Genomic DNA, 13128 nt, shown 5'->3' with positions numbered 1-13128 from the left:
ATTATTTATGATAATTGTTTGTTGGAATGGTGAGATTTTTTCCTCCTCTATCCTATTGGTTCCATCTGGTTTGCAAGGAAAATTTTTGTAATCATTACCTTATATAATTATGGAATTAATAATTAAATTTATGGCAAGAAAATACTGCCCCAAGGCATGTCTACCCAGGAGCATCTTTAGTACGAGGGAGTGTGGTCTTTGGTCTTCTCACACCTACTATGTCTGGACGTAGACACACATTAACAAGTAGCATTCTTTCTTTTTTTATTTTAAGGAGAAAGTTGGTTGGGAATGCAACTTCAGCACCAACGTATAAACCAATGGAACTGCGTATGGAAGCATCAACAGATCAGGCATTATTGGCTTATTGCCCTTCATAAGGGACAAGTAATCTTTATACCTCGCCATGTGTCTGGCACAACCCCCACATTTTCCCTTAAATTTAACACATTTTAAATTTGATTGATATTTTTTTTACTTTGCAATCAAATTTCCTTGATTTGAAAACCAAACTCAGTTTTATATCTAAAAAAAACACAAGGGAGCGAGTTCTCTAAGCAAACAGCTCAAGGGAAGGCACTAATGAGGGGCTACAAAATGTTTTTATTTTTTTAAAAATATAACAATATGGGAAGAATTGCTGGCTGAGATTACAAATTTACCCTTTATTGATTTTTTTTTTTTTCCAGAACACAATTACAAAATATGGTAAGAAATGTAGTAAAGAGATTACAGAAGTTCCTTCACAAATGGTTTGACTACATTTCCCTTCACTCTACTTGCAAACAGACACTGCCGTTTGTTTGCCTAGCAACGAGAGGATATGGCCTATTGAGACCTAATGTAATATGCAAGTTCCACTGGCATGGGATGATGCTAAACTCTTGTTTAACATTTTCACATTAATTTAATGTTGTAATTGACATTTCAATTCTTAACCCAAAAAAAAAAATTAACATTTCAATTATTCACCTATAAAAAATTTTCAAATTGATATTACTTAGGGTAATGAGGGACTTCGTTCCGCTGCTGTCACACTGTCCTGGTCCATCATAAATGTAGAACTCTGCTTCAGAATCACTTTATGGGGGGGGGGGGAATTGAAGAGGGAAGCTCAACTAATACCTTATCTGAGCCTGTACAATTGATATGATGCACATTTTAACAAACCTTTTAGCATCTTAACCCTTCCCCTCAAATGCCAGTGATCATCGATGCGAGTGCATCCATTCTTGCAAGTCAGGCTCTGCTATCCATGTCTGGTGAATTCTATATTATGAGAGCAAACACGCTCTTTAACGTGGAGGAACTGAAAATTGAGACTCTCTATGCTCAAATTTATACCTGCAAGTATCATTTTATGAATTTATTAACAAAATGGAGATCAAATGGCTTTCTGAAAGACGACAAATGCCTCAATACTACAAAATGCTAATGAAAAAATCAATTCTTTGGTGACATGAGGTCGACAAGTCCCAATTATCATTCATTAGGTACTTCAGGTAAGGTGTTGAAGTTCGACATCTTAGGGCGTCATCCTGGTTTGAAGAATCGGAATCGGCTGGCTCCTATTCCGGCCGCTTTGGATTGGCCAATTTGTACTTGCCTTTTACAGTACAGGTCGATTCCTGCTGAATTGGTTATTCCATGGAGGCTGATCCGGTTGCCAATTCCGCTTAAACCGTGGGCATCGTCAATGAACCTCAACAGAACCCAATAAAATAAATGCACACATGCATATGAGGTCAAGTAACTTTATTTTCATTTATTTACTAAAAATTCTTACCAGCATCGAAGGTGCTAGTAGCAAAACAAAGGACAATGAGTACAAGGCACTTGCGAGAACTGCTGCTGTGATCATGTTGTACATCAAGCGCTTGTCGTCTCTACTTGGCACAAATGCTGTCTTCAATGTGTTTGTCAGTTCAAAGAGTCTATACGAAACCTGCAACCAAAGACGGAAGACTAAATGATTCCTGATTTATTTCTACTCTATTTCAGAATTTTAGTTCAAGTAACTTTTTACATACTGCAATGTATATGGACGTAGAAAGCATGAAGTTCAGCAATGGATAGTTTGGGATAAGAGACAGTAACCAGTGAGGCTGTCCATCTGGCACGCGTGATCTGTGAAAGTTCATAAGAAAGATATAACAGTTTAATCCATGAAAATTGATTACTCTGCCTGAGAATTCAGGAAATCTTGGAAGGGATGATTTTGATATTCCACCTTATTGTTAGCATGAACATGGGGACGAGCAAACAAACAAGCCATTGGGGGGACCCACCATGGAAATGTCCCCATATCAGAAAATATGCATGACCATTAGATATCATAAAACTTGATAGATTTTTCCATGAAACCTTCACCCTTTTTTTCCTGATTCACCCATCTAATAATACTACTGTACACATTGGGCACATAATTACCCTGAGCAGATACTACCATTCAATGACAACTGCTGCTCCAGGAAAAATCCATGCAAATATGATTTTGCATATTCTGTCGGATCCAAAAAATAGATAAATGATCTAATGTAGATTACCCAAGATCTTAGTCCAAAACCAAACTGCAGCTGTTTTGGCTCTTTACAGAGATTTCATGAAGAAAACCAACAGACTTGAAAACCACGCCAGGAAAAATGTAATAAAAAAATAACCCACGGTATTGATCCAATCAATGCTATTGAATTTGACACTAATGAGAATTTTGGTTTACCATTAGCATTGTATTGTCAGACTGGAAAAAAAAAAAAAAAAAAACATGTTGGACAGATGTGGTGGATATGTTACAGGCACTTTAAACCTCGCAAAGAACCTTAGTTCAGCTCATAATTCATCAATTATTGAAATACTTAATTCATTATTGCAAATCAGTCAACTAATCATGCAATATAAATCTGCCTAGTAAAAGAACAAACAGTTGTAACCTATTTCAAAAATAATAAAATATAAGGTCTCATTGAGATACAAGCCCACCCTAATTAATTCAAGAAACATTTAGTTGAGTTGGATTGAGTTTTCATCAAGACCTAATCAGAATAACGGATGATGAATTGATGATATGTACACACCTTAACCAAATATGGATCTGTGAGATGTACGTCTCCAGGGTAATCTTTCCAAGCCATCTAAAGAATTGAAGACAAACTATTTCAAAACTAGTTACAGTAAAAAGTAGCTAGCAGAAAATGCCATAATTTACCAAGCTATTCCTCCACAAAAAATGGACAACTTAGGAAATCAGAAATTATTTCAGTGGTTGGTTAGAGTAAAGGCAACTTACGCAAAGAGAGTCAGAGAAAAACTACGGAGCTGCTGTGTGAAATTTCGCAAACATATGTAGACACTGATCATAAAAGAAAAGGACAGGAGGAAAGCACATTATAAACTAATTAAATTTAAAAATATTTTTTAAACATATCCCTAGACATAAAGGGAAAGATTCTTACGTTATGGGAATCCACGAAGTATAAGGATGGTACTTATTGTAGGTAACTCTGTCCAGCTTGTATATATAATCGAACCATAGATATCCCACCTACACAAAGCAAGAAAGGTATGCATCAGAAATAAATATTTAAGAGGAAAACATAATGCTGAAGAGAAAGATAGCTACCACTAAAGAAACCATCACAACAGCTGTTTTAATTGATATTCTTTGCTTGGCCTCTGTTTCCTCCAGTTTCTCCATCCACCTTTCAACCTGTACTAACAAAATTATATGAGACTGGAAAAATAAATATGGAGAAAATATTTCCAAGCAAGGACCCAAAATGAATCTGAAAACAGCAGTCTGACTACAAAAACTTACAGTGGGGTGATAGTAAGCATATATCATTCCAATGATCCATATGTAGCGATCAAGCCCTGAGCGGAAGTGCCACTCATGTAATAGTGGATACTTTGGTTTTGAAGGATTTGGGTCGATGTAACCTAGACCGTTGTGTGGGATCAGCAATAATTCAAAAGAAGGAAAAATGAAATAAACCTCTAACATGTTACTCACCAAGAAGAAAAGTAAATGGGCTCCAAACGAGATCAAATATGCCAGGAACTTCCCATATCAGAATAACCACCAAAAAGCAGCAAACGATCTTTACAGCCATGACAGACCCAATCTCATTATATTTGTTTAAAATACCAAGGGCACCATAAACCATAAGTGTGAAAAGAGTGTGCATGGGGCATATGTAGTATAGCATGTAACTGTTATTCAGCACCATACAGCAAAATGTCACCAAGAAATTAAGCCGCCACATCATCTGCCCAAGAAATTATCATTAGTGTCTGGAACATATTGATAATGGGAAAAAAAGAAAAGACAAGAGAGAAAGATATTAAGTGGTAAATTACCTGAGCAAATCTTGCGAGACTGAAATCTTTTCGGATGTAATAATATGAGAAATTTCCAAATCCCGTCATCCACACATATGCAGCAATAAAAATACGGATTGCATTATAGATTTCGGTTGCAGCGAAGTAATGATACATCAAAAATAATACCTGGGTAAAAGATATGAGAGAATAAAAGCCCCGATAAAGTGTGGCAGTATGATCTCAGAATCCCTATAAAGTATAACCTCACCAGCTTAAACTTAAAATATATATATATATATAATAATTAAATAAATTGAGAGAGAGAGAGAGAGAGAGAGAGAGAGAGAGAGAGAGAGAAAAGGACACTCAAATGGAACTCTATGGATATGAGCAGGAGGCGAATTTTCAGTGTTTGAGAAGAAAAAAGCTTAAGAAAAAAGAAACTATAATTCTTTCCATGTATATTTGCATACTATGCATGACATTTTATCTTAATTGTTTTTGGAACCCCAAACCCAGAAGAAGAAGAACAACAAATAGAAGCTTAGCAGAATCATAGAATCTTTCGCCAGGAAAGAGTTCCCAAATAATTAGCCAAGCAAATTTTCTGCAAGTGGTGAGATGAAGTATATCCCATAGAAGAGATAAAAAGTATATGCTAGAGAATGAAGATAAAAGGAAGTATTTAAGCATGTCATAAACCAGTACATTCTGATTAGGCATGCAACTTAGGTTAATGCAAGCCTATTGATGAAGTGGAAGACATTCTTGGGTGATCTCAAATTTATAAAACGTGCTGCACTCTCAACAATCACGCTAAAAATTTAAATTTTTTTAACAAACCCCACCAGTCAAGTGATATCTCCATGTCGATTTCAGCATTGATAAAATGAAATTCAAGAAAATTAATAAAAAAAATAATGTGTGTTTATCATGTCGTGGAACTACTAACCTGCATCCACCCCTTCCATTCCTCTGTCTGATGCCTGTTCAGATAAAGTATGGATTTGCCTGAGAATGGCGACTTATCATGGTGGATCTTAAAAGAAGTCACCGCCGAAACTATGATGAGAAGGAAGTAGAGGAACAGGAAAAGGTCCCGATTGTAATTCTACATTCATGATGAAAGGGGGGAGGGAAGAAATTAGGTACCAAAACAATTTGCAAGAGGAAACTAATATTGAATAATACAAACAGCTTAATTAATTCCATCTTTCAAGCCACAAAACAATGCTGTGAATGAACTTTATATTGGTGAAGACCCAAAAGGCAGAAAAAACAAAAGAGGGCATAATGAATCCAAACAGCAAGAAAACAGCCCTCGAAGAAATACATCAACTCAGATGATACATCTGCAAGGAACTAATGTTTAGAGTGATTCAGTTGTATCTTTATATGTAGGCTGTACAGTATTGATTTTTCATAATCTCCTTAAGCTCCATTAACTATTGCAATCCCTCATTCACACCGTATGACTCCCTGATTGAGCAATGACAGGTTAAACACCGTCATTCCTCAGGAGCTAAATAAGTGACTACAACGACCTGAGAGCTAGAACCAGACTTACATTTAACTCTGACAGACTTTGTGAATCAAAAGTGAAGGGCAAAGAATTGCATTTCAAGGTCTCCCCCCCCCCCCCCTTTTACCTTTTTCCCACTTTAGTTCCAACCTTAACTCTATTTCCTCATTTAGGACCGTACCTGCCCTTTTTCTATTTCACGCCAAAGTAGCACCATTTTAAACCTGATTTTTAACCTGCTGCTGAAAAATTGCACCCTTCAATATTCAGTTCTATGAACTCGTTCAGCCATTAATTTATCTGTTATAATAACCATTTACCAATTTATGGAAACTGAGTCTTCCCTGAACCCATCACTTCTGCAATCCCTTCAACTTGTACCTATTTTAGTCCTGAAGGATACCTATATTGTAGTATAATTAAACCATACTCAAGATACTCTAACTGTGAGGAAGCTCAGATATAGTTTACCCTTCAGAAACATAAGGAATGAACTAGCACAAATAGAGCACCGGCATCTTCTTTCCTCTTCCCTATGAATGACTCAAGAGTTTTCCACAATGCTCAACCACGTAATTACTTTCATTTATTCAAGATAATTTTTGCACTTTTCCCTTTTTGATGGATAAGATAATGTTGGATATGCCCACTAAGGTTGGGTAATGCATCAAATAACATTGGATTAGAAATGTTAAATTAACAGGAGAGCACCTTTTTTGATTCTCCAAAGATATTTGTACGATCAGAAACATAAAAGAAGGCCATCATGAGACCAAACTCGAATCTGAAAGAAAATCAAATCTTCATTATCCATCAGACCCTCACAAAGAAATTAAGTAATTAACAATCTTTATAGCAACTTCACTTACATGGCTCTTAAAGTCAGTCGATTTTCAAGCAAGAATGACTCATCCATCAGCAAGAATCTGAACCAAACAAGCAATATGTTATAGATAATACAAATTACATACTGTATAATATTTTACAATGGATATGTTTTTTCCTATGAAACCTGACAATGTTAGATGTCACAGACAAACTTGAAACTCTAGGAGAAGCTGATTGGAGACCTCCCCCCTCCAATAAAACAGCTCTTTCATCTTCTTTAACCGTTTCCTTACCCAACTCAACCAAATTGACATCAGAGTTCCTGCCACTAGAAAGATAAATTCAATTAGTATTTCTTCAAAGGAAAGACCGGATGTTTGGAGAGAAGTGCATATAACAATAGTGTGTAACCACCAGAACCACAGCCTATCCTGAAAAGAAAAAAGAACTTCATTTGGATGCCTGGTAACAACACTCAGGTTTAAGTTGCAACTTGTAAGTGAAGAAAAGAACAATATAGAATTTGTTAGCGCATATAAAATATTATAATCTCCTGAACACCCTCTGTGCATGATTCGCCAGTCTATAAAGATACACGTAATACAGTTTTGGACCTTTGATACTCGTGTTTGATTCTATCTGTACATTGAGTGACTTGGTTGGCATAATAACAGTCCATGGATAACAGTAAGATATATTTGTCACATCACATCATTTTAGTCACCATACCTATATGGAAGCAACAAGTGCCACTTGTCATGTTCATCAGGAACAGCACCTTGCAAAAATAAAATGCGTATGGATACAAATTCATGGTAATTTATAATTTAATATTTTAAAATATAATATAATACAGATACATACACCAATAACTGTTCATCTTTTCATTCTAACCACACTTCCTCTTCCCCTTTTTTGCTTTTTAATAATTTATATTGCCACACAAATACAATAGCTAGCACATGCGGATAGACACAATAGAAGAAATGTACCATGCAATTTACCATGTCAAATATGGCCTATAATTTTCCTTTACTTCCCTTTGACACACTAAAGCATTTTTAACATTTTCCTACAAAATATTGATTAATTAGCTAGAGTTCATGCCAGACTTAGTGCTATTAAGTTTCAGGATTGGCATTCCAGATTTCCAGTAACAGGGTATTCCTCTTATTTTAAAGATAAGATGCAAATGGAGATGAGTAATGAGTTGTAACTAGTGAGCCCTGTATGTGTCTTCACCTCCTCTTTATGATGCCCATGATGAAAGAAAATCTGATAGGTTCCATGCACATTCAATTATTTTACCTCCTTCGGCAATTTTTTTTCTTCTTTTATTTTATTTTTTTCTGTGGTTGGGAGATCCCAATCACATGCCAGAGCGAAACTTCAAGTAACAAATGAAATTTTAGTACTAAACAATTCAACTCAGAGAACATAATTGAAAACTACATGATAGAAACAGAAATTTTGACATAAATGAGCTATTCAAGAGTGGATGAATTATGGAAAATGCACTCAATATAATAGTTAGCAAAGGATAAAGACATCAAGTATTTGAAGAATAACACAAAATGGAAAACATCCACCATCCAGTCTTCATCTGTGAGATAAAATATAGAGGACAGCATTTTCAAGTGCTACATTTCTCCTTGCTAGCTCAGCCTCTTCATTTGGAAAATTTTGGAAGACAGAGCAAAAAATGTAAAGAGTTGAACAATATACTGCTAGAATGGCAAGTTTAAACAAGTAAGTCCCTTGAATTCATGGAATATACAAACTGGTGTATGGTAAATTCAGTCAAAAAAGTTTCTTTACGTGGTCTACCATGTTTCTGAATACAAATCAAGGACCAATCTCAAAAGTTTGGAATGGGAAATCAAGCTCAATAGCAATTATGTGTAACTCACACTTTAGAAGAAATTGAGTTTTTCTTGTATTCCAGCAGCTCCGAGTAAACCCATGCCACAAATACTGGGATAATCCCAAGCAAAAATGAAACCTGCAACGAATACATGACTTGAGTATGATGTTCAGACTTCAGATTGTCATAATAAACATTTAAAGCATGACCCAAATACTAAATTAGAAGGTAAGAATGATGGTAAGGTAAAAGAAAGACATAAAGAGCCACTCCTTACAGAAATTTAAATATCATATATTCATAATACATCAAATTAAAATGTGATTATTTTCTTGAGATTCGAGAGGAAAACCATATGGGCTATTGAGACATAATTCTATATTGATGTTTCCTGATGTAGTTAATTGTTAAGAGTAAGTTTTTCAAACTTTTGAGCCAACCACACCTGCAGAATAATTAAAATAATTCTCAAGCATGTGAACCAATGGATAGCGAATGGTCAATCTTGACACAAATGTGAATGAACTGGAATAGAATCCATGACCTCTGGGTTGAGAATGAGGGAGGATCATTTCCAGAGAGAGGTCAAATCAATGACAACCACTTGAGCTTGAGCTACGTCTTCAAAACCTACATTTACAAATAAGTTTGCTTTACCCTGCTAAATCCCCCATGGCATTTGCCAATAACATTACTCATGCTTCAAAGATTCAAAGGCCATTAAGTACACCTCAAGTTTCTACAAGCAAGCACGTCCCTCTGCACATATAAAGATGTTGTATGCCTGCACCAAGTCAGATATGTGCATGGGTAGCTTGATCACTGTTACAGCCATTTATCCCAAACACTCGAACTGTTAGATTAGAGCCACAACATTACAACCATTTATCCCAAACACTCAAATCGTTAGGTAAGAGCCACAACAATGTATATGACACACAATAACACCCCCCCCAACACACACACAGCTCTACACATGATACCATCAAGTGGCACCAAAGGGGCACGATAACACATAACACAAACCCTTCGCACTTAACTGGGATCAAACGCCCGACCTCCTAGCTCTTATACCATGTAACAATAACAGAACCCGAATCAGTACCTGGACATAAGGAAGAGAGACGAGTAGATGATAGAACACTGCCCAAGATTTGAGTGAGGAGCAGAACACTAACCGTGGGTGGGGCACTTATTTATATTGATGTAAAAGCAACAAATTACAATTAAAGACGGGTCCACAACTAAAGACTAGACATAAGTGTACTTTACACTTAAATAAGAAATAACATCACAGTGTACCCCCATAGAACCGACACAACTAAACACTCCATAGAACCCATAGAACTGACACAACTTAAGAATCACTACCAAATCCCACTCAATTTGGACAACTGCAATATTATGAATTTGTTAGAAGTATTGCGTGATATAGAGAAGTCATGGCCATCTGTCCAGCGCAAGCCATGACTCCCCTTGGTAGTATTCTAGTCTAACAATAAGTGGTTAATGGATTAGAATTAGGAGTTAGATTTGTTTCCTATTTTATTGCTTTCTATTCCTATTAGGAGTAAATTTCCTACTCCTACTAGGAGTGTGTAATTTGCTAGTCTATATAATGAATGAAGTAGGGCAGCCCAATCTCATTGATTGGGACTCCCATTACCTAAATAGCCTCTCTCTCTCTTTTCTTCTCTATTGTTTACAGAATTCATCTAACATTAGTAGGAAATGCAAAGACAGCAAAAGACAGAGAGAACCTACTGAATTGGTTATTTCAAAGGGAGCTTGTGAGAAAATGCTCCTTCTAGAAAAGCCAAAAAAGGATACTCTATCTGATCTAAATTATATAGAGGCAAGAAATATTTATGAAAGAAACACCACGTGGTAGTTCTAATACAGCTTAAAGCATAACGACCGCCATTGGTCCACCAGCGACATCAAAAGTCCAAATACCCAGAGGTTTACAACTTTAGCATCTTGTTTGTTGTACTTATTTCAAATGAAGTTTCGAAATACCTCTATACCGCTTTCAAAAAGGTTTAGGTTGTTGTGTCTCCCGCAAGGTTTGAACCCATGACCTTCCCGATGTTGCTTCTAGTAAAGCAAAGGGGTGGGAATTCTTTAGTTCCACATTCCTTATGGAGGAAAATCGAGTGAAGCTTATATTGTATAATGGGAACTCCAAGGGTAGGGTTCCATGAAAGGAAGGCACACTTGCTTTCTTGTCCTTGGGAGGGGGGGTTGGGGTTTAATTTCACACACATGCACACATGCCATACCATGCCAAGCCAAGCCAAGCGGAGCCGTGTCATGGCATGGCAAGGCAAGGACTTAGTGTGTGAAGTTTCTTTTTTGCTTTTCGCACTATGTCTGACATTGAATGAGGCTTTATTCTCATCAGATGAGCGTCATCTGATGTGTCGCCAGTGTCAGCGATGTTGCTTTGCACACTATCCATAATGCATTGGGTGCGGGCAACAACTAGTTTATGATGTTTTCTCTTTAGATACATCTTTTGGGCCTTTTTTGAAATCTCCACTATAAATACAAATGCTCAAGATACTTCAAAGTACGATTCTAAGTGTTCTAAACTCCCGTTTTTGCCTCCAATTTTCATTGTTTTGAGAAGTGTTCTCATTCTCGTCCCTATTTATTGAGCACAACCCAATTGTGTCCCGAGATGGCCCAGGAAGCGAGGCAACAACTACCGGAGAGGCCTGTTGGGGCTGTTTCATCTCTTGGAGGCTGACTCATTTTACCCATATTACACCATAGGGACGTCTATAGTCTTAAGGAGAGTGATCGGTGGCAAGACTCAGCCCCATTGTATCTCCTAGCACCTTCAAGTTAAATTGTTACGGTAGACAAGTTTGTGATTGTTCATGAAGCACAGCCACATTGCAATCAATCTGGTTGGTAGCCATTTGGTCAAAGATAAGTATATCTCTCATATCATTGCTATTTTTACAACTTTGTTCCACACATCAAGAGATGAGACTATGAAATTAAGAACAACGAAATAACGTCACATAATTAGTACATGATGTTGATAATAAAATTAGCTACTCTTCTTTCCTCCTTTTTTCTCAGTTCTATATATCAATGCTATGGAAGTAATCACGACACTAACGCGGACAGGGAGGAGCTAAGTAACTGAAACTATAACTTCAGACAAAATGTCAGCATTCTGACGCTAAAGTACAAATTACAACATCGTTGGAAACAAGTTACAGCTAACAAATTCTTTCCTCAAACACCAGCAGCTTGAAAATTTCAATACCAATTATTCAAAATTCAATAAAAGGACCCCCCCCTTTCAACAAAACAATCAAATACATCGGTAGAATCGCAGAAACTACAATGATCTACAAAGACTCGTCAAACTTATAGAACCAAAATGACTAAGAAAACACTCAAAAATCCTCTTAGAATTTGCATTACCTGACCAGGAGTTACAGGTCCTGCGATCTCCATTTCTGCTGAAGAAAACCAACACAAAGGATAATTTACAGAGAAACAAGCTTTAAATCAACGAGCATTATCCACAAAACTACAGAGAAATCCACTGGAAAGCCAGATCTGATCAAATCTTCTGAATAAAAATATGTCGGTTGCGAACGAAATAATGGGGTTCCGTACAATGAAGCAAATGGCAGTGGCCTAGTAGTGTGGAGCGTGGACACTGAAACGATTAGGAAATTAATATGGATTGAACGAAATGGAATCTGTCGAATAGCATTACTTTAATTCGGGTAAAGATGTTCATTCATCTCCATTCAAGGATTAAATTAGGTAAACAAACAACTTTAATGCAGAGTTTTCGTTGAGAGAGTATGAAGTCGGTAGTTGGGGCCGGTGTATTGCTGAAGTGATACTATAAAATTACAGAAAATGCCACTCTCTCTCTCTCTCTCTCTTTCTCTCCCCTCATCTTTATCATTATCATCATACCCATACCAAGAGAACAAAAAAATATCATTACCATCATCAAATTTGATGATAATGATTTGTATCTAAGGCTTAACAATAAATAAATAAATTACATGATTAACTATTTTTAGGTTTTTCTTTACAAAATTACCCACTTAAATTTTTAATTAATAAAAATATCCAAAATCATATTTGATTTTACAAAATTATCCAAGTAAAGTTTTATTGTATACTAGCATCCACTCGAACCTGTGACCATGTGTTTATCCACTCAATCTCTAATTCACCCCAACCATCTGGGCAACCTATGGATATATAAAAAAAAAAAAGTAATAATTTAAACCTAGCTTGGAGGAAACACAAGAAAATACCTTATTCCATATGGTATGATTCCATTTCTTATGAACCAAGGGAGTCCTAATATAACACGATCCATCTGCCATTTCAAGGGCGGTAAGACTACTAAATAGGTGCTCTACGACCATCCTGTGGTTGAGCTGATCTACGACCACCTTAAATAGTTTTGGTTTTCTTTGCGCCCTAATTTATGCCTTATCTTATTATTTGTATCTTAAATTTGTTAAATAGACAAATCTTAGAAAAGGATGCAAAACAACTTGGATAGAGATTGTAGTATTGTGCTCAGAAGTTCAACAAAAAA

The 13128-nt window shown here is 36.3% G+C and overlaps 1 protein-coding gene across 6 annotated transcripts; it reads right to left on the bottom strand.

Annotated features, from left to right (window-relative positions):
- Positions 1–871: 871 nt before the first annotated feature.
- LOC122072314 (protein REDUCED WALL ACETYLATION 2-like) lies at positions 872–12386 on the bottom strand. 6 transcript variants are annotated; one of them, XR_006138377.1, is made up of 16 exons: positions 11979–12384; positions 8581–8672; positions 6855–6992; positions 6712–6768; positions 6554–6626; positions 5273–5431; positions 4357–4506; positions 4010–4265; positions 3620–3936; positions 3453–3541; positions 3287–3349; positions 3075–3131; positions 2031–2127; positions 1787–1945; positions 1126–1344; positions 872–1042 (listed from the first exon to the last, which is right to left on the bottom strand). XR_006138377.1 is itself a non-coding variant. In XM_042636911.1 (16 exons), the coding sequence occupies exons 1-16, from the start codon at positions 12009–12011 to the stop codon at positions 1694–1696; spliced, it is 1641 nt and encodes a 546-aa protein (XP_042492845.1). In that variant the 5' UTR covers positions 12012–12381; the 3' UTR covers positions 1394–1693. The 6 variants fall into 6 exon arrangements, 4 of the variants coding, with proteins under 4 accessions (XP_042492843.1, XP_042492845.1, XP_042492844.1 ...); XR_006138378.1 differs by having other exon boundaries at positions 872–1037; XM_042636911.1 differs by lacking the exons at positions 872–1042; positions 1126–1344 and adding an exon at positions 1394–1702 and having other exon boundaries at positions 3620–3706; positions 3815–3936; positions 11979–12381.
- Between the last annotated feature and the right edge of the window lie 742 nt (positions 12387–13128).

The sequence above is a fragment of the Macadamia integrifolia genome, chromosome 2 (genome assembly GCF_013358625.1).
Source record: "Macadamia integrifolia cultivar HAES 741 chromosome 2, SCU_Mint_v3, whole genome shotgun sequence".
NCBI lineage: Eukaryota > Viridiplantae > Streptophyta > Magnoliopsida > Proteales > Proteaceae > Macadamia > Macadamia integrifolia.
Note: the sequence above shows the minus strand (reverse complement) of the source record. Positions and strands in the feature narration are given on the sequence as shown.

Bases quoted from the DNA above. Each gene is read 5' to 3' on its own strand.
- LOC122072314 (XM_042636908.1), bottom strand. From the start codon at position 12,011: ATGGAGATCGCAGGACCTGTAACTCCTGGTCAG. The intron at 6,627-6,711 runs GTAAGTGAAGTT...ATTTTCTTTCAG, and splicing joins CGACTGACTTTAAGAGCCAT to ATTCGAGTTTGGTCTCATGA. The intron at 2,128-3,074 runs GTGTGTACATAT...GAACTTTCACAG, and splicing joins CAGATCCATATTTGGTTAAG to ATCACGCGTGCCAGATGGAC.